Genomic DNA, 26,056 nt, shown 5'->3' with positions numbered 1-26,056 from the left:
AAGCTTTTTAAAATTGAAGTATAATTTACAATGTAGTGCTAGTTTCCGGTGTACAGCAAAGTGATTCAATTATATATGTGCATATATATACTTTTTCATATTCTTTTCCCATTATAGTTAATTACAAGATATTGAACATAGTTGCCTGTGATATATAACATTCTGTGTTATTTACCTGTTTTATATATAGTAATTTGTATCTGCTAATCCCAAACTCCTAATTTATCTCTCTCCCTCCCTTTCCCCTTTGGTAACCGTAAGTTTGTTTTCTATGTATATGAGTCTGTTTCTGTTTCATAAATTAGTTCGTTTTTTGTCATATTTTAGATTCCACGTATAAGTGGTATCATATGATATTTGTCTTTGTCTGAGTTACTTAGTATCATAATATCTTGATCCATCCATGTGGCTGCAGATGGCATTATATCATTCTTTTACGGCTGGGTAGTATTCCATTGTATGTATGTACCACACATCTTCTTAATCCATTCATCTAAATGTAGGTTGGGGAGTTCCTGTCATAGCACAGCAGAAATGAATCCAACTAGGAACCATGAGGTTGCGAGTTCGAGCCCTGGCCTTGCTCAGTGGGTTAAGGATCCGGCGTTGCCAGGAGCTGTGGTGTAGGTTGCAGACATGGCTCAGATCTGGTGTTGCTGTGGCTCTGGCATGGGCTGGCAGCAATAGCTCTGAATGGCCCCCTAGCCAGGGAACCTCCATATGCCGCGGGGCGGCCCTAAGAAGACAAAAAAAAAAAAAAAAGACTAAACGTAGGTTGGCTATTGTGAATAGTGCTGCTGTGGACATAACGGATGCATGTATCTTTTTGAATTAAAGTTTTGTCTGGATATTTGCCCAGGAGTGGGATTGTTGGATCATATGGTAGTTCTATATTTAGTTTTTTGAGGAATCTCCATACTGTTTTCCATAGTGGGTGCACCAACTTACATTCCTACCAACAGTATGGGAGCATTCCCTTTTCTCCACACCCCATCCAGCATTTGTTATTCGTAGACTTTGTGATGATAGCCATTCTGAGCAGTGCGAAGTGGTACTCATTGTAGTTCTGATTTGCATTTCTCTAATAATTAGTGATGTTGATCATCTTTTCATGTGCTTTTTGGCCGTCTGTATGTCTTATTTGGAGAAATAGCTATTTAGATCTTCTGTCCATTTTTTGATTGGGTTATTTGGTTTTTTGTTAATGAGTTGTATGAGCTATTTGTATATTTTGGAAATTAAGCCCTTGTCAGTTGCATCATTTGCAAATATTTTCTCCCAGTCTGTACATTATTTTTGTTGGTTGTTTGTTTATGGTTTCCTTTGCTGCACAAAAGCTTGTAAGTTTGATTATGATCCATTTATTTAATATTGCTGTTATTTTTATTACCTTGGGAAACTGACCTGGGAAAAATCATTGCTGTGACTTATGTCCAAGAGTGTTTTCTTTATGTTTACTTCTAGGAGTTTTATGGTATCATGTCATATATTTATGTCTTTAAGCCATTTTGAGTTTATTTTTGTGTATGGTGTAAGGGTGTGTTCTAATGTCATTGATTTATATGTGGCTGTTCAGCTTTCCCAACATTACTTATCGAAGAGACTGTCTTTCCTCCACTGTAATTTTTTGCCTCCTTTGTTGAAAATTAATTGGCCATAGATGTGTGGGCTCTCTATTCTGTGCCATTGATCCATATTTCTGTTTTTATGCCAATATCACACTGTTTTAATGACTGTAGCCTTATAGTATAATCTAAAGTCAGGGCACATGATACCTCCAGCCTTGTTATTTTTTCTTAGGATTGCTTCAGAAAAATCTGGATTTTTTAATGATGGTTCCATATGAATTTTAGGATTTTTTTGTTCCAGTTCTGTGAAAAATGTCATGGGTATTTTGAGAGCGATTGCATTAAATTTGTAAATTGCCTTGGGTAGGATGGCCATTTTAGCAGTATTAATTCTTCCAATCTAAGCGCATGGGATATCTTTCCATTTCTATAAGTCATCTTCAATTTATTGTATCAGCATTTTATAGTTCTTAACATATAAGTCTTTCACCTCCTCAGTCAGGTTTATTCCTAAGTATTTTATTCTTTTTTGATGTGACTTTGAAAGGGATTGTTTTTAAAGTAAAAATGTTTTATTTTCCTTATGTTATATTTAATCTAGAATTCTTATAGAGGAGAATGAATTAAAAGTCAAAAATAACTTTTCAGGGAAAAATATATACTTAAGCGATGTTTCTATTTTTTCTTTTTAATTTTTTTTATTTTTTAAACTCATTTATTTTTTATTAAAGTATAATTGATTTCCAGTGTTGTGCCAATTTCTACTGTACAGCATCATGACCCAGCCATTACAGATACACACACACGTGTGTGTGTGTATACATGCTTTTTTTTGTATTACCTTCCATCATGTTCTAGCCCAAGAGATTGAATATAGTTCCCTGTTCTGTATAGTGGGACCTCATTGCCTAGATGTAAGTTTTTGTTTTTTGTTTTTTTTTTTAAGATCAAGGATGTTTCTTTTTTCTTCCTGTGGCTCAAAGTGAAATCTCCTTCATCCCCATTCCCAGTTCAGTTTCATTATGGCAGTTGTTGGGCCGAAACATTCCAGAAATTCACCTGCTATCCAAAGATATAGACAGAAGTCATTTGGGTATCTCATATTTTTACTCTAAATCCAAGATAACATCTTGCTGCTATCAAATGAGCAGGAATAGACCACTTGTTATGGAAACTGAATGCTCTATATATCAGGAATCCCAGGTACATTCCAATTTGAAAGCAAGACTTATGAGAAAATACTCAACTTTACAGGTCCGATAGATTTGAAACTTACAGAGATGGCCAAAGCTCAGCTAGCCAAGAGGGTGCTCAACTGACAAAACTCCTTGCTAAGAAGAGTTAAATTACCATTTAATCTTTCATCTTTCAAAATAAGAATCCCAGGGAATGCTGTAATGCTCTAACTTGCAATGAAAAGATAGAGCCAGCAAAACTAAGTAAGACACGATCTCTACTTTCATGGAATTTACAGTCTAATAAGTGAAAAAACTTAAGGACCTATAATAAGGAAGACTGTGATCAGTGTCACGGGAGAGACAAGTGTTGTGACTTGGCTAAGAAGATGGGCTCTAGTCTCAGACTGCCTGGGTTTGAAGCATGGCTTGATCAGTTAGTAGCTACATGAAGTTGTACAAGACTTAACCTTTTTCCACCTCTGTTTTGCCACTTGTAAAATGGGAACAGTAGCACCTTCTTCAAAAGGAATCCAGAGAGCAGTAAGACTTGATGTAATTTCTGGGCTATTCCTTTTAGTGATTTGTTTCTATGCAGTGGTGTTTGTGTTTAAGAGTGTTCTTAAGTTATAGGGCTTGGTGTACCATTCATGGGCCCATTAGAGGCCTGTGTTGGAATCAGAATTCCTGGAGTCTGCTTCCAGCCCTTCATAAACTCTCACAATCATATCCTTTTGCTGTGCCTTTGGTTTCTTCTCTATTTAAATGACAGCAGGGACCTAATCAGTCTTGTTCAACATCTAGAACAGTGTTTGGTATATAGTAGACGCATAAATGTTGGTGCAGCACAACTCAAGGATATTATGAATATGGCTGTACAACAGGCATGGATGTAATTTTGAAAAGAAATTGTGAATACCAGGCAAAAATGACTGGCTGTCTTTGTTTAAGGTTCCCAAGAGAGATAAGAGATAGGAAGTGATCACCACTCTATTTCTCTGCCAGGATGTAAGCATGAAATTTGGAGTCAGAGGATCTTGCCTTGAGCCATGTTTCTACCACTTAAGGCTTTGTTATTTCAGATAAGTAGTTTGACTTCTTTGAGCTTCATTTCCTCCACTGGTCTTTTTGGGCTATCACCTATGCCTTAGCGTATTTTTAAGAGCTCCAAAGATCAATGAAATAAAAGCACTCGCAAGCTGCAAATAGAAGTAGAAATGTACTGGAGTTCCTGTCATGGCTCAGCAGGTTAAGAACCCAACTAGTATCCATGAAGATGTGGGTTCGATCCCTGGCCTCCCTCAGTGGGTTAAGGATCCAGCATTGCTAGAGCTGCGGTGTAGGTCTCAGATGCAGTTCGGATCCCGTGTTGCTGTGGCGTAGGATGGCAACTGCAGCTCCAGTTCGATCCCTGGCTTGGGAATCTCCATGTACTGCAGGTGTGGCCCTAAAAAGAAAAAAAAAAAAAAAAGAGACATAGAAATGTACTAAAAAATGGTAACTTTTCGTGTTCTGCATTAGAGAACTATGAATCGTGAAAAGCAAAATTGTATTCCTGTTACTCAAGTCTGAGTATCATTAAGATAAAGTTGTATTGTCCCCCAAACAAAGTTGATCTTTAAAATTCAAGGGAAGTGGACTCTTTCCCTGTCTTTTATACACAGAGCTGCACGAAGGAACGTCTTTCTGCTATCACACCAGCTCCCTTTAGTTGTTGCACCTTGCTTGCTTGTGCCAGCTCCGAAAATAGTACCAGTCTGAAGGAAGACGTGCACTGGCTAGCAGGAATTGGCCAGAGTCCCATGAGAGGTTACAGGCCAGTTTTTAAAAAGAAGAAAATTCCTTCTCCCATTGCCCCTAATGCATGGCCAGAGTCCAATTCATGTTGGCGTTTTTCATTTGTAAAAGTTTTACATTCAATTGTATTATTTGTTTCTATACTTAATAAATCTCTGTAGAAAAATCTTCCTCTGGACCCTAACTCACTATTTATATTCTAAGGAAAAAAATATGTATGTATTTTGGTTATTTTTCTGTCAAATGTATTCAGGCAGCCTGTATGATTTCCTTATAGGATTAAATTTGAAAATATCTCTTTTTTTTTTTTTTTTTTACCAGCCGCACCCACAGCACATGGAAGTTCCCAGGCCAGAGATCAAATCCAAGCTCCAGCTGCAACCTATGCCGCAGCTGCAGCAGTGCCAGATCCTTAACCCACTGTGCCACAGCAGGAACTCCTGAATATATCTTTAAATACAAAATTACAAACTCACAGAATGTACTCTTTTAGAGTACTTTTTATAATACAAACATGGAAACAAATTTACTCTTGATAGTCAATTTAGAAACATTACTTAGAATTTGTGTCTAAGAAAGAAAGATTGGGATAGCTAGTTCTATCACTTATGAGGCTATTTTTTTCTGGTTATCATGTCTCTTTCGATTTAACAAAATAGCTTTACTGATATGAAATTCACACACTATCCAATTTACCTGTTAAAGTACACAGTTTAGTGAATGGGCTTTAGTGTACTCACAAATTATGCAACTGTCACCACTATCTAATTCCAGAATATTTTCCTCACCCTCAAAGGAGCCCCCGTACACATTAAGCAGTTACTCCACTTTCTCTGCTTCCCTAGGCCCTTCCAACGGCTGATTTGCTTTCTGGCTCTATGGATTTGCCTACTCTGGGTATTTAATATAAATGGAACCGTACAATATGTGGCCATTATGACTGGCCTCTTCAGCTTAGCAACATGTTTTCGAGGCTCAGTCATGTTATAGCATGTGTCAGTACTTTATTCCTTTTTACAGTGGAAAACTATATTTCATTGTGTGGCTATATCACATTTTGTGTGTCCGCTCATGTGCCGATGGACACTTGAGCTGTTTCCACCTCTTGGCTGTTGTGAGTGGTGCTGCTATGAACACGAGTGTACAAGTATGTCTTTGAGACCCTGCTTTCAATCCTTTTGGGTATTTACCGAGGCATGGAAGTGCCGGGTCACATCTGAACTGTTTAGCATTTTGAGGAACCGTCAGACTGTCACCGCAGCTGCATTATTTTACATTCCCACCAGCCATCATGTATGGCAGCCCCAATTTCTCCAATTTTTCTCTCTTTTTATTATAGCCATCCTGATGGGTATGATGTGGTATCACATTGTGGTTTTCATTTGCATTTCCCCCATCTGGCTCTTTAAAAAATATATTTTTTAGAAAATATTTTTCTAGAGGTCATTCACCTGACACACTTAACGCTGTGGAACATGGTCCTGCATGGAACATATTGCAAAAGGGTTTCCAAACCAGCAAGAGTCGTCACAGACCTTCTGCATGAAGGCCCTGTACTTTACCCCTAGGCCCCTCATACAGTGAGTAACTAACTCTTGTTCAACATTTAGGATTGGCTCTTATGTTTTCCAGAAAGAAACTGGACAGTCCACCATGGCAGATATTGTGGTAGGAAGGGAAGTGACAGTAGAAGTGACAGTTAACAATCTGCCATTTGAAGAGAACTATACTACGTCCCAGGACATTTATGACCCCATGTCTTCAACCAGAGGCCAAATGATGTTCAGTATTTTTTTTTTTTTTGTCTTTTTGCCTTTTCTAGGGCCACTTCCCTCAGCATATGGAAGTTCCCAGGCTAGGGATCGAATTGGAGCTGTAGCCGCCGGCCTACGCCAGAGCCACAGCAATACGAGATTCGAGCCGTGGCTGCAACCTACACCACAGCTCACGGCAACGCCAGATCCTTAACCCACTGAGCAAGGCCAGGGATCGAACCCGCAACCTCATGCTTCCTAGTCGGATCCGTTAACCACTGCGCCACAATGGGAAGTCCGATGTTCAGTATTTTTTAAGAAGGCAAAGTTACATATAGTACACTGTAGAAATATTTCCATGAAGAATGACTCAGAGAACCACATGTTTTGCTCTTGAATGGATAAGCTTGCATGAGTTTTCTATATACCTAATTTCCCAATGGTTTCTGAAAAATTAGGTGATACTGAGTTTCCTCTTGAATGAAGAAAAGACAAACAGAAAAGTCATAGTCTGTAAAATTATTGAAGAAATTGTTTTAAAAAGTAAACGAAATGTTTTCACGAATTCTCCTGTTTTGATGAAGTTAACAGTTAGTTGATTTGTCTGACACTCAGAGCTACCTTTTGCTTTAGAAAATCCCTGTTATTTTCATATGTGTTCATGGCATAATGCCAGTAAATTAACATTTAATCTATCTTCTCAGCTGAGTTCTTAGAAATTGTTGGTGGTTGACGCTGGTTTAAAATGCAAACCGTGAAGCCGCACATTATTTAATGTATGATTGAAGCGTGCTTTTGGCCTCACTTATTTGTCGGTGCTGAAACCTCCTGAGTTGTTCCAGTTTCCATTCATAAAGACCAAGAACGAATAGGGCATACGCAGGAAAAAAACCCAAAACGAATCCAGCATCTTTTCAGAAGACTTCTTCCTTGGTCCGAAGCACATTTTATAGTCTCCCCTCTACCTCATTTGCCGTGGAGCCCCAGCTAGTTTTGTCATGACTGTTTTATGCGATTGTCAGCAGTTATATTGCACATACACAGTTACCTCTTGGGGCAGCTTATGTTTTCTTAGCAACTTCTGTTTTCGGGATTTTGAGAGCAGATCACCAAGCCTTCCATCAGACCATAGTAAAGCTAGTGTCATGGGTGGGTCTTTGGTGGCCTCTAAAAGCTGGGGACACACAGGCGGTTATGACTACATCAGGAGCTGTCATGGAAGGCGTCGGCATTGCCTGTGCAGTAGACCCAGGCATGAATTTCTGCCCTGACCAGATCAAAATGAAGCAGTCTTTTTCTCTTTTTAATTAGGTTGTTGCCCAGTCTTGTATTTCAACAGTAAGTCAAAGTGATTGCTTCCTTTTACTGTACACAGTTCTACAATACTGGGAAATGCCCTTTTTATTGACAATGGCTGACTGTACTGAGTTGTACTGTCAGTGTCTAGATGCTTCCTGTTTAAAAGACATGTCACTTCTTTTCCACATCTAGAGTTTAAAATGGAAGCATTGTGTTATTTTAGCTAATTTCATTTTATTTTTTTCTTGCAGGTTTCTGGAAAGTGCCTTTTCTGAAAACTCTGCTGCTTGGATTCCACTTTCGAGCTGTCTCTTTATAAACCCCTCTCCCTACCACCACCTCTGCCGCGACCCCCACCAACCCCCCCCCAGAAAAACCCTAGTGTGCTTATAGTTCGTTCTCAACAAGTTGTTCATTCTTTTTTTCTTTGATTTTCAATTTTCATAGTCATTTTCCCTCCTCCTGATTTTGCAGCAAAAAAATTTAACAGTTGTTAATATCCTACCAATCTTAATCTTTAAAGCTAAGAAATTGTAAAAAAAAAAAAAAAAAAAAACCAAACCTTTTCTCCCCTTGATCTAAGACCATTCCTCAAATTGAAGGGCAGCCCAAAGCATATGCTTTTTGCAAGAATAATTGAAAACATCAACTGGAAAGCATAGAATTCTTTTGAATTTCTGCCAGTTATTCTTCGGCAGAGGAAGAAAATAAAACGCCCAATATCTTAACCTTTACGGTTGCCTTCTTAGGAGTTGGTCTCTAATTTGATTTTTTAGTTATTTGAACACAATTTTATTTTCTGATTGGCTTTGTTTGGCTGAATTTGACTTGAAAACCTAAGTGCTAACAAAGCAACATTTCACCAAAGCAAGCTGTTATCTCTTCACATTTAGCTTGAATTTTATTGTTAACCTTTCAGCAAGAGCAGTAATACTGTTCTAGAAAGGGTGCACTTGATTTTAACTTTGCTTTCAACATGACGGCTGTCAACGTTGCCCTGGTACGCGATACCAAGTGGCTGACTTTAGAAGTCTGCCGAGAATTTCAGAGAGGAACCTGCTCTAGAGCTGATGCAGATTGCAAGTTTGCCCATCCGCCAAGAGTGTGCCATGTGGAAAATGGTCGTGTGGTGGCTTGTTTTGATTCTTTAAAGGTGAGTCTTACCTAAATGCACATCATTTAAATTTAAACTTGTTGATTTTTGTGGTTTTTTTTTTTTTTTTTTTGGTGATCTATTGTGCTGTGAAATTAGTAAAGCTACTAATAGCATGAAAGCGGTAAGTTTGATTTGTTTTTAAAGACAGGATGTCAACTTTGTGTTTGTAGAACTAAGCCAGGCTAAAGCTCACCCATCACAACCCACTGATCAAGATAGATAGACCTAAAGAAAAAAAAATCAAGAATTGGTGTGGGAGTGGGAAAGGGTAGCCTTGCTGTAACTTTACTTCTGTGTATATGAGTCAGATTTTTAATACAGTGATCATATTTCTCATATAGCTTAGAGAAGATTATTATCTACCCTATCAAAATACACTTGGCAAGGACCAGTCAGAGAATAAATAAAGTCAGACTGGGAGAGGATGAGGTTAAAAAAAATCTCACTGTTCAGGAGGAAAATGATGGCGTTTTGAATTTTCTTAGTCAAACTAATATTTTGAACCTTTAACTTGCTGCAAATCGAGCTTCACTTAATTTTCTTCCTGGGCAGCTGATTGACCAATTTCAGATCTGTAAGCACATTTTATCACCAAGGTCATCAAACCCGAATATTATGTACTAGAGTATAAACAAAGTCTGAGGGCAGATGAGATATTATGTAGAATGGAACATATATGATTGCAGAACAAAAAATGCACTGATTTTCATGTTTTATTCATGGTTATCCTTAAATTAAGGGTAAACATGTACAAATTAAAGCATAGAAGTAAAGAATGGTAGTAAATTCCTGGTTTAATAAGATTTGCTACGATGCATTTGAGGCTTTTTTCAAAATATGTTAAAATGAATTAAGCTTAGTTAGTAAGGACCTTTTCAATTTCTTGATATTGTTTTACCCTCATCATGACAAGTTGTACCTCATTAACATTTTTATTTATGGCTGCACTGGCTAATAGAGATGTATTCCTTCATGTCATTTATTCAGAAAACATTTTATCATGATATCCTACTCAAGCAGTTACTTTTGCTTATTTTGTGGTTACTAGTTTTGGTGGCAGACCATTGCAGTTCAAGAATGGGAACTGGCTATAAAGATAATGGCGATTGCTAATGTTAAAAATGTCTGAATTGCTCTTATTTGTAGCAGATGTTTTGACTAAAGGGCTTATTCTGTTTGCTTTATTTCATTATTGGTCAAGTTTCATCTATCACTATTTTATGCATTATTTAAATCTTTTGTGTGTTATTTAAATCAAGGACTAGGCAGTGCCTCGAATGGAAAAGCTGGACTAGTTGGGGGTCTGGGGAAAGGATGTCTTTTATCCAGAGGGTCCGGCACTGCACTAGATACTTTACATATGTTGTTTCAGGAGTCCCAGCCCCACCACTGGATCTGACCTTAACTACTTAAACCTGACAAACCTTGAGTTACTTCATCACTAACTCATGGGTAATTCATCTCTTCCAACTTCCATGATTATTGTGGAGATTCCAAGGAGATAACAAAAATGAAAAACCATGTATCTCTATAAAAGTGAATTAAGTGAAAAGTTAGCTTCTTATTAACCAAGATGCTTGTTGTAGTTCTTCAAAATAGTTCTGTGTAGTTAGGCCTTATTATTTGAAACATAAACGCATGTTTCAGTTAGACATGTCCAAATCCAGTTGCCATGAGTGTGATACTAGTTCTCCAAGCTAAGTATCATTGTTTTTATGGCTTCCAGATATAGAGGTCCTTGCAGGCCTTGTAAACTCTATCTTTTCAGGCATCTGGTGGGAAAGAGATGTGTGATTGTTCTAATCGTTGATATTCTTCCAATCAGTTCTCCCATTTAAAGGCAAAAGAATGCCATAATAGAAACATTTTGAAGAAAAGTAATATGGAGAGTGATTATTAACAAAATGCATATTGCACACCACTTTAAAGCTTGGAAAATGTTTAATTCAGAGACTATGTAGATAATGGCCAATGAATATTAATAAGCCACTTAATTATTTAAATACACTGTCTACTCACTGCATCCAGTGTTTTTAAAATAATTTTTGAATTATGTTAAAATCTTGATGACCAGTCACACAGGATAAAGACGATTTACATAATCCTTACATTCTCAAATTTTAATGAAAATCTTAATATTTCAAACATACAATGCCTTTCCAACGATTAATTGATTTGCCATTTAGATAGCACATGCATCACTGTTCCATGTCTGTGCGACATTGTAGTTCTCTTATATTATTCCTTATGCATAACATGCATGAAAACTACCAAGCTGATGGGATAATTGACCTATGGGAGCTGTACTATCATAGCTGTAATACACAAATAACATACCTCGATGGATATTGCAGCATTTGCTCCCCAGCTTCGGAGTTTTTGAGTTTCTGTGCTTGAAATACTTTTAAGATGTATCTGGGCACTGTTTCTTCTTCCATGAGTGGTTAAATAACTGAATCAATCACTTGACGAGTTTGGGGCTGCTGCTTTTGTTTTGTTTTTTGTTTTTTGTTTTTATAAGGATTCCATTAGCACTAGGTACTCAACCAGATGATGATGGTTCTTTGCCATCATAATAGGCACAATTGCTAACAATATACTATACTCACCTCATAATGAGGGAATGTTGTGAAAATAAGGAGGGCAAGCTTGATGGCTAATTGTGCATTGTGCTCAAGTGCTGGGCTCATCACTCCATGCGTGTTGAGTGTTCCGTGATGAAGTTTGCGCCGTCTTCAGATAGAGATCTAGACAGCATAGCCAACAGATTAATTTACAGCTACATAAAAGAATGTCGTGTTACTATGCAGCTGTTTTTTGAATCAACTGCCTAGTCTGCTTGGCACAATTTATTTCGAAATTTCTCTCCAAAGGATCACTTAACCCATTCTGTGCCAGTTTCTTGGTATTACAGTTTGTAGTTGATCTGCGTTGGTATTTTAGTAACTGTCCCTTGACTTGAATAAAAGGCCATCACTAAAAATACCAACCTAGACTCTGTGATTGTTTTCAGAGCCAATATTATCTTCACGTATTTTGCCTCAACAACGTCATGGTGTCTTGAATCTTCCCCTCCGTATCTGCCATTTGTTACCCAGGAAGGATAGAGATGCTCTCCTTGTTTAATTATGACAGCTCAACACCCGTCCATCTGCCCACCCTCCTCACCTCCTTGGGTAGTTTTGTAACTGAAATATTCTGGCAAAGGTCTTAGCAGCAAGCGTAGTGAGAGTACAGCCATGTCAACCCACATACATTCCTAAAAGGTGGGAACTGAGTGAGGAAAACACACAAAAGAGCCCCACACTCTGTCTTCAAAACAGACATGATCATAAGCATGATATTATTTTGGCAAGTGAAACCTGTTGTGTAGGCATAGGGATGTGAATCTAGCCTTGTGGGTCGAATTTGTCCTGAGTTACCAGGTTTATTCTGTGCTAGTATCACTAGTCATAGCAGTTTTCACCAGTTTAAAACTTGATAATTTTTGACTGAATATTTACCTCATCCCTGTTGGCTAAGGGAAAACTTACCAGGAGCAGAAGGCTCCTAGCAACGTAATCCCAGGGGTTGCTGGTTAGGCAAGATTTAGAACCATCTATGAGCTTGATCAGAGAGGTCTACCTGCACTGTAAAGACGCATATACGTATAAATGTCTGTATACATACAAATATGCACCTGTCATCCTGAGACTCAAGGAAAATATTTTACTTAAGGATCTCTATCTTCTATTACTTGGAAGAGGAGGTACCTTTAGCCAGTAAAACTCGGTGCTATTTTGGATATTTCAGAGATTTCTTTTGAAAGAAGAATGGAATTGCAGTTAGTACCCAATCAAAGCTCAGCCTCACATTTTAAACTTATTTTGAAATAATTTTAAGCTTACAGAAAAGTTGCCAAAATAGTACAAGGAGATCCTGCATACCCTTCACCCAGCTTCCTGTATTGTCAACAGCTTAAATACCATACATAGCACAGTTATCTTAAACCAGGAGATCGGGGTTCAGTGGTGGCTTAGCAGGTTAAGGATCCAGCATTGTCACTGCGGTGACTCGGGTTCCATCCATGGCCTGGGAATTTCTGCATGCTGTGGGTATGGCCAAAATACAAAAAACAAAACCCCCCAAACCAGGAAATTAACTCTAGTTCTGTACTATTAAGTAAACTGATTTGAATTTCACCAATCCCCCACGCCCGCGTGGCATTTCTCTGCTCCGGGATCCCACATGGCATTTGCTTGTCATGTCTGTTTAGTCCCCTCCAATCTGTGACAGTTTCTCAGTCTTTCCTCATCTTTCATAACTGTGACCCTTGAGATGAGTACTGTTCAGTTATTTTCTAGAATGCCTCTCAATTTGGATATGTAGACTGCATTCTCAGGATTTGATTGAGGTCATGCATTTTGAGCAAGAAAACCATAGAAATGAGGAGTTCACTCGTGGCTCTGGGTTGAGGATCTGGCATTGTCACTGCAGTGGCCCTGGTCGCTGCTGTGGAGCAGGTTCTATCCTTGGCCCTGGGAACTTCTACATGTCATGGGCACAGCCAAAATAAATAAATACCATTTTTTAAAATTAAATTTGGGAAAATGTAGAAATGATATGCAGCATATTTGAGTGTACTTGGTGTCGATGTCTCTTACCTCTCATGTTAACCTTAATCATGTGCTCAAGATGGTGTCCGCTGTGTTTCTCTGCTGTAAAGTGATCGGTTTTCTGTTTGTGAAAATTGATAACTATCTTCTTCATTTACTCACCATCTCCTCAACATATCATTGATTGTAAGGGTCACCCCAATATCCAAGCTATCAAAATGTGGGAAAGTGTCCATCTTTGAAATGATGGGTAATGCACTGCTCCACTTAAGGGCCCATCAGGAGAGGTGGGGAGGAGAAAGCAGACCAAGAGCATTGCAGAGAAAGTAGCAGCAACAGGCCACCAGAAAGAAAGGCAGAACCCTGGGGAATAGGAAGCCCAAGACATCTTGTGATACGCCTGTCCTTGTCACCTGCTCTAGTGGGGTGGTCCCTGTGCTGGAGTCAGCGCCCCGGGCTACCTATAACTTATCAGGAAACAGATTTTCTACTTTTGTTTTAATGATAAACAACACCCCCCCCCCATTTAAAAAGTCATTCATCTTGATGAAGGGAAATGAAAATGCAAAGGAAATTTTTAAGATCATACACAAGAAAATAAAAAAAATAAAATGTAAATAAAATGTAATAAAATATCATCCCCAGAGTTCCCATTGTGGCTCATCAGGTTAAGAACCCGACTAGTATCCATGAGAATGCGGATTCGATCCCTGACCTCACTCAGTGGGTTACAGATCCGGCCTTGCCGTGAGCTGTGGTGTAGATCGTAGACGCGGCTCAGATCTGGCGTCACTGTGGCTGTGGTGTAGGCCGGCAGCTACAGCTCTAACTTGACCCCTGGTCTGGGAACCTCCGTATGCCGCAGGAATACCCCTAGTAAATAAATTCATAAACAAATACATAAATACATAAATAAAAATAATGTATCATCTCTACTATCCAGTACCAGCGCTAACCTGTATTTCCTTTCACTCATTCTCTCTTTCGTATAATTGTATTTATGCACAAACCTTGCCTTACCTCCGGGCTTCCTCATACACCTCCCTCCCTCCCTCATTCTTCTTGCTGATCCTGCAAAGCCGTCTTCTCCCTCTTTTTATCTTTCCTATCAGCTTCAGATTTTTTTTTCCCAGGGTATCAAAAAAAAAATCTATATGCTTCCTGATCTTCTCCCATTCATAGACCTTTAAAAGATATGTCAGTTATTGTGGCTATTTTTTTCTGATCAGAAAATAAAAACATACCCTTTCTAGAAAATTGTAATATAGAGACAAAGATTTTTATGAATCCAAACCTGTAATTCTATTACCCAATGAAACTCTTCTCATGTTGGTGTGTGCCCTTTCAAAATTTCTTTAAATGACAACTGTTTCTTTAAAAACAAAAAGTGGGTTTCATTTGTTCTATGGAATTCAGAAGGCTTTTGAAACTTGTGAAGAAATAGTGTGTTATAGAAATATATTCAATTTAAAAGATACTCATTTTCAAATAATATGCAGCCATCAGAAATTGTTTCTGAGAACTATGTAATAATAATATTAAACTCTACCATCTATTGACTGCTATATTCTAGACACTTTTCACATGTCAACTCTATTCCTTACGACAACCCTGTTTAGGCTTTCCCATTGGTGGGCCAGGATTCACCAGCTGTGTGATTCTGGATAAGTACCCACCCTCCCTGTTCCCAAGTTTCCTCCCCGTGAAAACAAGGCTCCTATGAGCATCCAGCTCCTGAGTTACTGAGCATTCGAATGCAATGATTCAGGTAAGGCACTTGGAACAGAGCCTGGCACACTGTAAGCACTCCAGACATGTTTCTTTACCAAGTAAATTCCAGGTCCCCTAAAAATTTAAACATGAAAAATTCAAACCACAACAGTGCTGGAAGCAAATGCAAGTGACCACTTTTCTAATCCTGGGGTGAGGAAGACCTTCTAAGCATGCCATCAGAGGCAGAGACAATAAAAGCAAAGCATTATTAGAACCGACCACACAGCAAGAAGCATTTCCGAATGGCAGAAAACACCAAAAAGTTAGAAGACTAACAATAATTTGGGGAAAAAATTGTAACAAATATGACAGACTTAAAGCTCTTTAACATACAAAGAGCTTCATAACTTAATACAAACACTTTAGGTATGTTCCTAGAAAAATAGGCAAAAGATATAAAGAGCAAAGCAAGACAGTCTGATGTGGCCAGTGTATCTGTGGGGACATTTTGATGAGCCCTGTTGACACAGCTGCTCTAATGCAGCAGCTGTTTCCTCCTGTTTCCCTGTCCCAGTGTGCAACACACTCTCCCGGCCTCCTTCTCTCCCTCACCTCCAGTCCAGAGGACTTTCACGTCCCACTTTCGTCCTTTCTGCACGGCTTACACTTTCTTTTACAAAAGTGTTACTTCTAATTGGAAAGAAAGAAAGAAAAAACTCTTTAGACAAAGATCGCCTCTAAGGGAAACCAAAATCATGAAAGAAATGTTCTGATAGTAAATATATTTGCGTCTTGGAATCTTGAAAGAAAAGTTAAGAATTTAGTTGATGGGGTTCCTGTCATGGCTCAGCAGAAACAAATCTGACTAGCATCCATGAGGACACAGGTTCGATCCCTGGCCTCACTCAGTGGGCTAAGGATCCAGCGTTGCCACATGAGCTGTGGTGTAGGTTCCAGACACGGCTCAGATCCTGTGTTGCTGTGGCTGTGGTGTAGGCCAACAGCTGCAGCTCTGATTCGAACTCTAGCCTGGGAACCTCCATATGCCATGGGTGCAGCCCTAAAAAGACCAAAAAAAAAAGAATTTAGTCGAGCATTTTTCCTCTACGGTCTGGAGCTGAGGCTAAAGAACCTTGTGTTCCAAATACCTTTCTCTGTGTGGGGGAGGGGCAGGTAAAGAGGAAGTCAACATTCAGGTTAATGACATATTGTCACATGTGAAGAAAAAATGAAGCCAGGGAAAGGACACAGAGAATGGCAGGGGCCGCTGATTGAGCTTAAATGGTCAGGGAGGCTTCTCTAATGAGGTGATATTTAAGGAGAGGCGTGAAGCAGGTGAGAGCGTCAGCTGTAAGGGTCTCTGAGAACATTCCAGGCAAAGACAGCAGCAACACCAAAGGCCCCTAAGCAGGAAGAAGCCTGGTGTGTTTGAGTAACATCGAGATCACCAGGGTGGCTGGAGCAGAGGGGTGGAGGGGGAAAGCAGTTGGAGATGAGGGCGGAAAGGTAGCAGGGCTCGGGAGATCAGGTAGGGGTGTGTATGTTAGGACGAAGACTCAGAGCTTCTGTCTTGTGAGTCCTTCTGGCAAATCACCAAACAAGCTTTTCCATGCTTTTTTCATGCATAGTTTATTTGATGATTTTAAAAAGTTTTAATTATTTTGCTTTTTATGAGAGGGCTGTTTGTCTCTTTCTCTTGTTTCTATATCTTAAAAAATAATTAAGATAAAATTTTCGAATGAGTAAATATTTTAATAATTCAAAAAATTAAAAAACCCCAGTGATCATCAATTGGTGAATAAACAAAATGTGATTGATACATAATAAGGGAATATTTCTCAGCTATAAAAAGGAACAAAGGACTAATATATACTACAATATAGATTAACCTTAAAAACACTATGCTAAGTGAAAAAAGCCAGTTTAGAAAGACTGCATATTGTATGATTCCATTTATATAAAATATCCAAAACCAGCAAATCCATAGAGACAGAAAGTGGACTAGTGTTTGCCAGAGGCTTTGGGGGTAGAGGAGAGTGGGTGAGGGGGCAGTGGGCAGTGACTGCTGATGGGTATGGCGTTTCTTTTTGAGGCATTGAAAATGTTTGGATAAGCAATGAGATCCTGCTGTAGAGCACTGGGAACTATATCTAGTCACTTATGATGGAGCATGATGGAGGATAATGTGGGAAAAAAAGTGTGCATATATATGTATGTGTGTGTGTGTGTGACTGGGTCCCTTTGCTGTACAGTAGAAAAGTGACAGAACACTGTAAACAAACTATAATGGAAAAAATAAAAATCATTTTAAAAAAAGAAAATAGGGAGTTCTTGTTGTGGCTCAGCGGGAACGAATCTGACTAGCATCTATGAGGATTCAGGTTTGATCCCTGGCCTTGCTCAGTGGGTTAAGGATCCAGTGTTGCCGTGAGCAGTGGTGTCGGTCACTAGTTTCTGTCTTTAGCATGCAAAAAATGCAAAGAGAAAACCTTTTCTCTCTGTGACTTTATATCACTCATCTTTTATATGCGGATCTGGCGTTGCCATGGCTGTGGCGTAGGCCAGCAGCTACAGCTCCCGATTCGACCCTAGTCTGGGAACCTCCATATGCTGTGGGTGCAGCCCTAAAAAGACAAGAAAAATGGGAATTAGATAGTGGTGACAACTTTGTGAGGATGAAAACACTGACATGTATACTTTATGATCTATGAATAATATCTCTATAGAAAACTAGAAAAATGTATAAGAATATGCAGTGAAGTTTCCCTCTCATCTCTTTTCTCCAGTTAGCCAGTTGACCTCCCAAGTAATACATTTAAGTTTTCTCTCCCATAAGTATTTTATGTATAGACAAGTAAATATGTACATACTTGATCTCCCGTTTTTGTAGCTACAAATTGTGGCAAACGTTCTCCTTCCTTTTCCTGTTGCTGAAAATATGAAAAGTAAATGGATGGAGCAAGATTTACCATTCTGATATTAATCGAAAGAAACCTGGAGGTGCTATATTTATATTAAAGATAAACAGAACTATACAAAAATACCCGACTCTTGTTAGTAAATCCCTTATTCACAGGCATATGTAAGTACTTTATGTGGATGCTTGGGTTGAACAAATAAGTGAATAGAGAATAGAGATAAAGATAACCGTGTTTCTTACCATTAGAGAAAAGAATTAAAAATAAGGCAAAGGGGAATGCTAGAATGAATCCTGTCATCTGGATTAGAGTGGAGGCATTGGTATGGATTCATCTTTATTTTACTGTGTATACGGATAGACAGGTACAAAAGTAGCATAGATGTGTGTGTACACGGGTTATTATGCTTGCTTATATTCCCTAGCTCTGTCTTAGCAGAGCCTAGAAACAATGGCACTCCAATAGTAATAAGCACACCTTGCACCCAGATCTTGGTTTCTAATACCATCCTCTAGTAAAGGAGTAATGGCTGATGCTGGACTGAGGCAGGAAAAATACGAGCCTGTGATATCTTGTGCTGCCAGAAAGTAAGGAAGTACTTGGAAAAGGATGGGGCATGCCAAGAGAACACAGGAGCCACCCTGAAAGAGCTCCCAATGGCCAAAGTGTCAAGGTCATGAAAGTTGAGGAAATACTGAGGAACTGTCACACATTGGAGGAAACTAAATAAACATGACAAGTAAATGCCATGTGGGATCCTGGATTGGATGCTGGCACAGAGAAAAGACATTGGGGGGAAATTGGTGAAATCAAATAAGGTCTCTAGTTTACTTAGTAGTGTTGTTACTTAGGAGTTAACTTCTTGATTTTGATAACTATGCTATGTATGGTATGTAAGTTGACATTACAGGAATCTGCGTTAAGGGTATCAAGGGTGTCTCTGTACTATTTTTGCAATTTTTCTGTAGGTCTAAAATTTTTTCAAACTTAAATGTTTCAAAAAGAACTTTCTTTGTTGTGCACCTACATCTCCTGTCTTTTGATGCTCAGAAATACAGTGGAAGAGTATTGTTTCTTTTCTTTTTTTTTTTTTTTTGTCTTTTTAGGGCTGCACCCACGGTACATGGAGGTTCCCAGGATAGGGGTCGAATCAGAGCTACAGCTGCCAGCCTACACCACAGCCACAGCAACGCCAGATCTGAGTCGTGTCTGCCTGCACCCAACACCACAGCTCACGGCAACGCCGGATCCTTAACCCACTGAGTGAGGCCAGGGATTGAACCTGCAACCTCATGGTTCCTAGTCGGATTCGTTTCCACTGCACCATGATGGGAACTCCTCGGGTTTTTTTTTGTTGTTGTTTTTTTTTGTTTTGTTTTGTTTTCTTTTTTTAAACTTTGGGTGTAGTAATAAGAAAACTCTGAAATCCATGCAATGGGTGATCCTGGGACTGACCTCAACCAGCTAACTGAGTCAGTTAATATAAATAGTTAAGAAGACATTCATATTTATAACAGCATTTCACGAACCGTGCCGATCAAAAATTTTGAATGTAGAACATTCAGTTCAAATTGTTACCCTTTCCAGATGAGGAAACTGGAGATCCAGTGAGGGAGTCATTGGCCCAAGTTAGCATAAGCAGGTATCAAAAGATCCTAAGGCCTCCAGTATTCTTCCAATCATTTCAGTCCTTTTTCTTGTGGAGGCAAAGGAGATGGAGAAAACATCAGTTGGGCTTATTGTGTTTCATTTTTTTTTTCCTTTGCCACATTCATTTGATTCTAAGAAAAGAGACATACTGCTCAAAAATACGGAACATTTCACGAATTTTCGTGGCATCCTTGGACGGGAGCCATGCTAATCCTCTCTGTATCTTTCCAGTATTAGAATATGTGCTGTCAAAGCTAGCACTGGCCTGTTATTTTACTAAAGCAAAAGCATCCAGCCCTTATCATGATCAGGCTGTCCCACGTGACACTGAGATGCACTGCCTTTAAAATTTTGTCATTCTCCTTCACTTTTCTTACTTCGAAAGGGTGGAAAGCCAACTTTCCTAATCTCTCCTTCATTTGTTTCATGCTGTTGTGTTTAGATTAAGACTTTCAAGTTTCATCTTTAGCTTTTTGACCATCATCTGGGCTACTGATTTTGAAAAGGAGGAGAAGAGGCAGGGTGTTGTTATTTTTCGACCAAGTTATCTACCTTAGTGATACTAAGCTGTATTTAATGACTCAGAGTCAAAACACAGAGCTGTCTCTCTTCCCTCGACCATCCTTCTTTTCCCACCCTGCACTGCTGAGTTAGCCAGAATTGGGGATTGTGACTGGCTGTGGATCATGTGTATCTTCACTGCATGAAACTCTGTGATGTCTGATTCTGTTGCATATATACTCACTAGTACAATTCCCTGGCCAGCTCGGGAGGTGCCTGTCACAGATCAGCTGAAAAGATTGCAGTAGCAGTTCAGCCTCATTATGGGCCAAATAGTAAAATAACTTGGAATCTGATCCAACTAATGTAAAATGTTGTTTAATGGAACCATAGCTCTAGATCATCTCCCTCTCCCCCTTGCAGCCAAGGTTGCAGTTGGCCACCTGGAGAGAAAGGACTTGTGATACGGCCAGGGATGTACTCTTTAACCACAGTGTGATACCTTTGACATTGACCCTTTGTCATAGGAACCCTGTTAGTACGAGAGATCTGAAAATCTGAGACTGGATGGGACGTTGTCTCCGTGAGGATGTGGGTTCGATCCCTGGCCTTGCTCAGTGGGTTAAGGATCTGGCATTGCCACAAGCTGTAGTGTAGGTCGCAGACACAGCTCCGATTTGACCCCTGGCCCAGGAACTTCCATGTGCTGCGGGTGTAGCCATAAAAAGAAAAAAAAGTCATGATTGAAAATCTGAGAACTGTCTACTATATGTTAGCTCTTTTTGTGTGAAAGAAACTCTTCCCTCTTAGGGATATATATATATATGCCTGATCTTACTTGATAATTTAATAATTCTCTCATGTCACATGGCTGTGTGAAGCCATTGCAAATATTGCCTTCTTCTCTATTTCAAGTTTTTGTGAAATGTGGATGCAGGGTATTTCTGTGCATATGGAAATAGCAATTAGTTCTTCTAGGAACATGATTTTATTCAGAGAGCATCATTTACTCACGGCTTTTTTTCCCCTTATAGATTAGTTTTCTGCTTGTAACGTTCCCAAGGTTGCCTTGTTTTCCTCTATCTCGGCCTGTGCTTGATTGTTGACCTATAAGTTATATATTCCAGAAAAATTTTAGCTGCTTGTTCTTTCCTCATTATCTCTAAATAATCTTTTCATTTTTTTCCCTATATTTCCTCCACTGTGTAATCAGTCTTTGGTTTCTTAAATTTATGAGTTTTTGGGTTTTTTTTGTGGCTGCTGCTGTCTAATTCAGATTTGCAGTTATATTTAGGTTTTTGATGTTCTTATTTCTGTGCCTTTGATTCTCACCACAGGGTCAAGTTTTACCGCAGAGGCAGTTACAAGTTTGGTGCTTATTCATATCTTTTTTGATACTGTTTTCTTAAAAGTCAGTAAACAGTTCCTTTTGTTCTATAACCTTTTATTTGGTAAATAATCTCCACTATTTGGTCTTAACCATGCTGTCTAGACCTAGAGTAAATTATTTTTTCAATATTATTCATGATGAGTTTGTATAACATTGCTTAGTGTTGAGTTCTTTAGTAGCCTAGCAGTTAAGGATCTGACATTGTCACTGCTGTGGCTCAGGTTCAATCCCTGGCCCAGGAACTTCCGAATGCCATGGGTATGGCAAAAAAAAAAAAAAAAAAAAAAAAAAAAAATGCTTAGTGCATGTCTAATCTGTTACTTAGTGAAGTAGATATGGCAATAGGATCCATCCGTTTTTGCAGCTGTTCCTCAGTCATGGGCAAGTCAGTGTATGCTTTAAATAGCATTTTTGTTCTGTTGTAAGTAGACATATTTTTTTGTTGGCAAAACTCAAATTTGGTAGAAAAGAGATTAGCCTTTTGCTCCTACCCATGATCTTGTTGGGAGTCAGTGGATAGTGAAGGAAGTTCCCACTCTGAAAACCATCCAGCAGCTTGAAAATGCAGGGTCCACAGTGATATAATTTTGCTAAATATGACCGATTCCCTAAACTAAGACATAGCCTATGTGTCAGCCATGATTTGTCAGCTAACTACATAGTTTTAAGGTTTTAGTTTCTGTCTTTAGCATGCAAAAAAATGCAAACAGAAAACCTTTTCTCTCTGTGACTTTATATCACTCATCTTTTATATGCGCCTAGGTCCATTGAGTAGGCAGCATTGTAGTATCAGTCATCTTTTATTCCATTCCAAATACATTTCAGAGACCGTATTTTTAAGATGACATTGTTTTAATATCACATTGTCAGAGTTCCCTGGTGGCCCAGCAGATTAAGGATCTGGCATTGTCACTGCTGTGGCGCAGGTTTGAGGCCAGGCCTGGGAACATCCGCATGCTGCAGGTGCAGCCGATAAATAAATAAATAAATAAAACATTTGCTAAATATCTATCCCAGAAGTTGTTTTCCTGTTGTTAATGTTTGTACTTGTCACATGCTCTATTAAATAAAATTAAATTTTTTTGCAGCTTTCATAAAAAAACATGATCTCTAGACGTTTTTTTCTTTGCAATTTCTTAGCAATTTCGCTTTTCCTATTAACCGGGAAATCATCCTTTATGGATAGAAATTCCATCTTAACTGCCAAATAATTGGGAAAAAAATTTAGGTTTGTCTGTTTTCATTCCCTAGTAGAGGAAGGATTTTTTTTCCAGCTTTATTGAGGTATAATTGACATAATATTGTGTAAGTTTAAGGTGTACCACATGATGATTCGATACAAGTATATATTGTGAAATAATTACCGCAATATAAATAGACATCTCTCCAAAGAGGACATATGGATGGCCGGTAGACATATGAAAAGATGCTCAACGTCACTAATGAGTAGAAAAATACAAATCAAAACTGCTGTGAGTTACCACCTCACACTGGTCAGAATGGCCATCTTTAAAAAGCCTACAGGAGTTTCCGTCTTGGCTCAGTGGAAATGAGTCTGAGTAGTATCCATGAGGATGCAGATTTGATCCTTGGCCTTGCTCAGTGGGTTAAGGATTGGATGTTCCTGTGGCTTTGGTGTAGGCCAGCAGCTACAGCTCTGGTTTGACCCCTAGCCTGGGAACCTCCATATGTTAAGGGTGCAGCCCTAAAAAAGACAAAAAAAAAAAAAAAAAGCCTACAAATAACAAATGTTGTAGAGGGTTTGGAGAAAAGGGAACCCTCCTACGCTGTCGGTTGGAATGTGAATTGGTGCAACGACTTAGGGAAAACAATATGGAGGTTCCTCAGAAAACTGAAACTAGAATTGCCACATGATCCGGCAGTCCTACTCCTGGGAATACATCCTCACAAAAAAGGCACATGTACACCGATATTCATAGCAGCACTACTCACAACAGCCAAGACATGGAAACAACCTAAATATCCATCAACAGATGAATGGATACAGATTATGTGGTACATATATACAGTGGATTACTACTCAGCCATAAAAAGAGTAAAATAATGCCACCTGCAGCAACTTGGGTGCAACTAGAGATTATCGTACAAAGTAAAGTAAGTCAGAGAAAGACAAATACCATATGATATCACTTATATGTGGAATCTAAAATATGGCACAAATGAACCTATCCTCAGAACACAGGCAGACTCACAGACACAGAGAACAGACTTGTGGTTGCCAAGAAGGAAGGGGAAGGAGTGGGGTGGATGGGGAGTTTGGGGGGTAATAGATGCAAAGTATTCTATTTAGAATGGATAAACAATGAGGTCCTACTGTACAGCACAGGGAACTCTATCCAATCACTTGTGATAGAACATGATGGAAGGTAGTATGAGAAAAAGAATATGTGTGTGTATGACTGAGTCACTTTTGCTGTACAGCAGAAATTGGCACAACATTGCAAATCAACCATACTTAAATTTTTTTCAGTACCAAAATAAGGTTGGTTAACACCGCCATCACCTCACATAATTATTCTTTTTGAGGTGAGACAGTTTAAGACTCTTAGCAACTTTCAAGTATATAATACAGTTTTGTTCAGTGTGGTGATGGTGTGTATATTAGATTCCCAGAACATACTCATACCCTTTGGCCAGACCTCCCCATTCCTCTCCCCCGCCCCCCGTCCCTGGTACCCTCCATTCCATTGTGTTTCTTTGAATTAGGCTTTTTTAGGTTCCTCATATCAATGGAATTATACAGTATTTGTCTTTCTGTGTCTGGCCCTCAAGGTACATGCATTTTGCCACAAAGGGGGGATTTCCTTCTTTATCATGGCCGAATAATATTCCATCATATATTTTGGAATATCATCTTATTTTTCAGAGAAGCCCTAGAAGTAGTCTTGATGAATGTCTCCTTCTTGGGTGAAGCACGGATGTAAGCATGAAAATGTTTGATGTGAAGCATAGTATCAGCAAGTGGCATAAAAATAGGAAATATTGCCGTGTAGTAACAGCTCTAACAAGGGCTCCTTGTGTGGCCTCGAGCAAGTCATAGGAATCCTGCTACCTCTGTTTCCCTTCATGAGAGTAAGCAGCCGCACTCAATTTGTAGGACTATTGTTTGCGTTTCACTATAAGGATTTTATAAATGTCAGGGGTCATTTAATGCTGCAAGTCCTATTAAATCCATTAAGAGTTCTCTATACATTCAATTCTCCAAAGAAATGATTCATTCAACAAACATTTATAGAAACCTATTACTTATTAGGCACGGGGCTCAGTACTGCACAGAAAACAAAGTGATGGAAGGTATGGCCCCTGCCTGACCTCTTAGTATAAAGTTGCTTGTGTTACGTGCCATAAGCCAGGTACAAACTAACCAGTAATGAGTCCCAGGCAGGGAGGCAGAGGCTGGGGTTACATTCAGCTGGGGTGGTTAAAGATGTAGTCATGGGAGAGGTACCATTTGAGATATTCTTGGGACAAGGAGGATTAGGAAGCTATTCCAGGCAGAAAGAATAACCCAAGCAAAGACAGAAAGGAAAAACTGTAGCATATTTTTGGGGAGTTGGGTGTTGAGTCAGCCTGGCTGAAGTACAGAGCTTATTTTGGTAGAGGAGTAGCTGTTTTGGTAGAGAAGTAGCCTTAGGTGAGGAGGAATCTGACAATTTTATTTTATTATTATTATTTTTTGTCTTTTTGTCTTTATAGGGCTGCACCCATGGCATATGGAGGTTCCCAGGCTAGGGGTCAAATCAGAGCTGTTGCTGCCGGCCTACACCACACCTCACGGCAACGCCGGATCCCTAACCCACAGAGCAAGGCCAGGGATTGAACCCGCAACCTTGTGGTTCCTAGTCAGATTCGTTTCCCCTGTGCCACGACGAACTCCGGAATCTGACAATTTTAAAGCAGAGAAACAGCACCATCAGCCCATGCAAGATGCATGAATAGAGCCAAAGAGCCTGGCTACAGGGGAGACCTCTTAGAAAGCTGCTGGAGTGTTGAAGGTACGAAATTATAAGAGTTTGAATTACGCAGTAGCAGTGGGAAGCAAAAGCCAGTGATGGAGTTGAAATGCTACTCAAGGCAACATGGTCAACAAAGAGGGGGCTAAACTTCTACTTCTGCCTACTGCTGTCGTGTTCACCTTAATATCCAATTTCACTGGTTTTGAAACGAAGATCTGTCATGCTTCTTTTTTGGTTTCACATTATATGCTGTCCTGTTTATCACCTTATTTGTGAGCCGAGCATATATAATACATATTAAGAGCTTGGAAAGTGTTCATTGTATGAAACATGAGCTTGCTGAATCACTTTGAGAGAGGGCGAACCAACATGGGCTCACCTGCAAGATGCCCAGTCATCTCTCCACCTGCAGCTGTACTTCTACCCCAGAGTTCAGTGTTTACCTAAATATGAGTGAAAATTCTATACACCTATGTGCTGACTTTCCTCACTCAGCCGCATTTTAAGCTGGATTTGATGGCCTACAAATTGCTGATTTTTGTGATTTTTAACTCTGTCCCTTA

General features: G+C 39.3%; 1 protein-coding gene and 1 non-coding gene across 34 annotated transcripts in view; one reads left to right on the top strand and one right to left on the bottom strand.

The window, feature by feature from the left end:
* MBNL3 (muscleblind like splicing regulator 3) overlaps positions 1-26,056 on the top strand; it is a 124,800-nt gene that overhangs the window by 46,108 nt on the left and 52,636 nt on the right. For 29 of the 33 annotated variants that reach the window (XR_014834558.1, XR_014834553.1, XR_014834552.1 and 26 more), the window contains one exon: positions 7,845-8,746. The exons of the other annotated variants lie outside the window; for them this stretch is intronic. Coding sequence is in view for 20 of the 29 variants with exons in the window: in XM_021079447.2 (XP_020935106.1) it covers positions 8,570-8,746 (177 nt within the window). In the remaining 9 variants the exon portion in view is untranslated. The remainder of the gene's footprint in view (positions 1-7,844; positions 8,747-26,056) is intronic. 33 annotated transcript variants of the gene reach the window in all.
* Positions 19,780-19,886, bottom strand: LOC146394785 (U6 spliceosomal RNA). Its single transcript, XR_014835962.1, has one exon. It is a non-coding gene; the product is annotated as a U6 spliceosomal RNA (small nuclear RNA).

This window comes from Sus scrofa, chromosome X (assembly GCF_054392235.1).
Source record: "Sus scrofa isolate SSC_HxYL_T2T_F1_AM1 chromosome X, Sscrofa_HxYL_maternal_Yorkshire_Landrace_v2.0, whole genome shotgun sequence".
NCBI classification, from domain to species: Eukaryota; Metazoa; Chordata; class Mammalia; order Artiodactyla; family Suidae; genus Sus; species Sus scrofa.
Note: the sequence above shows the minus strand (reverse complement) of the source record. Positions and strands in the feature narration are given on the sequence as shown.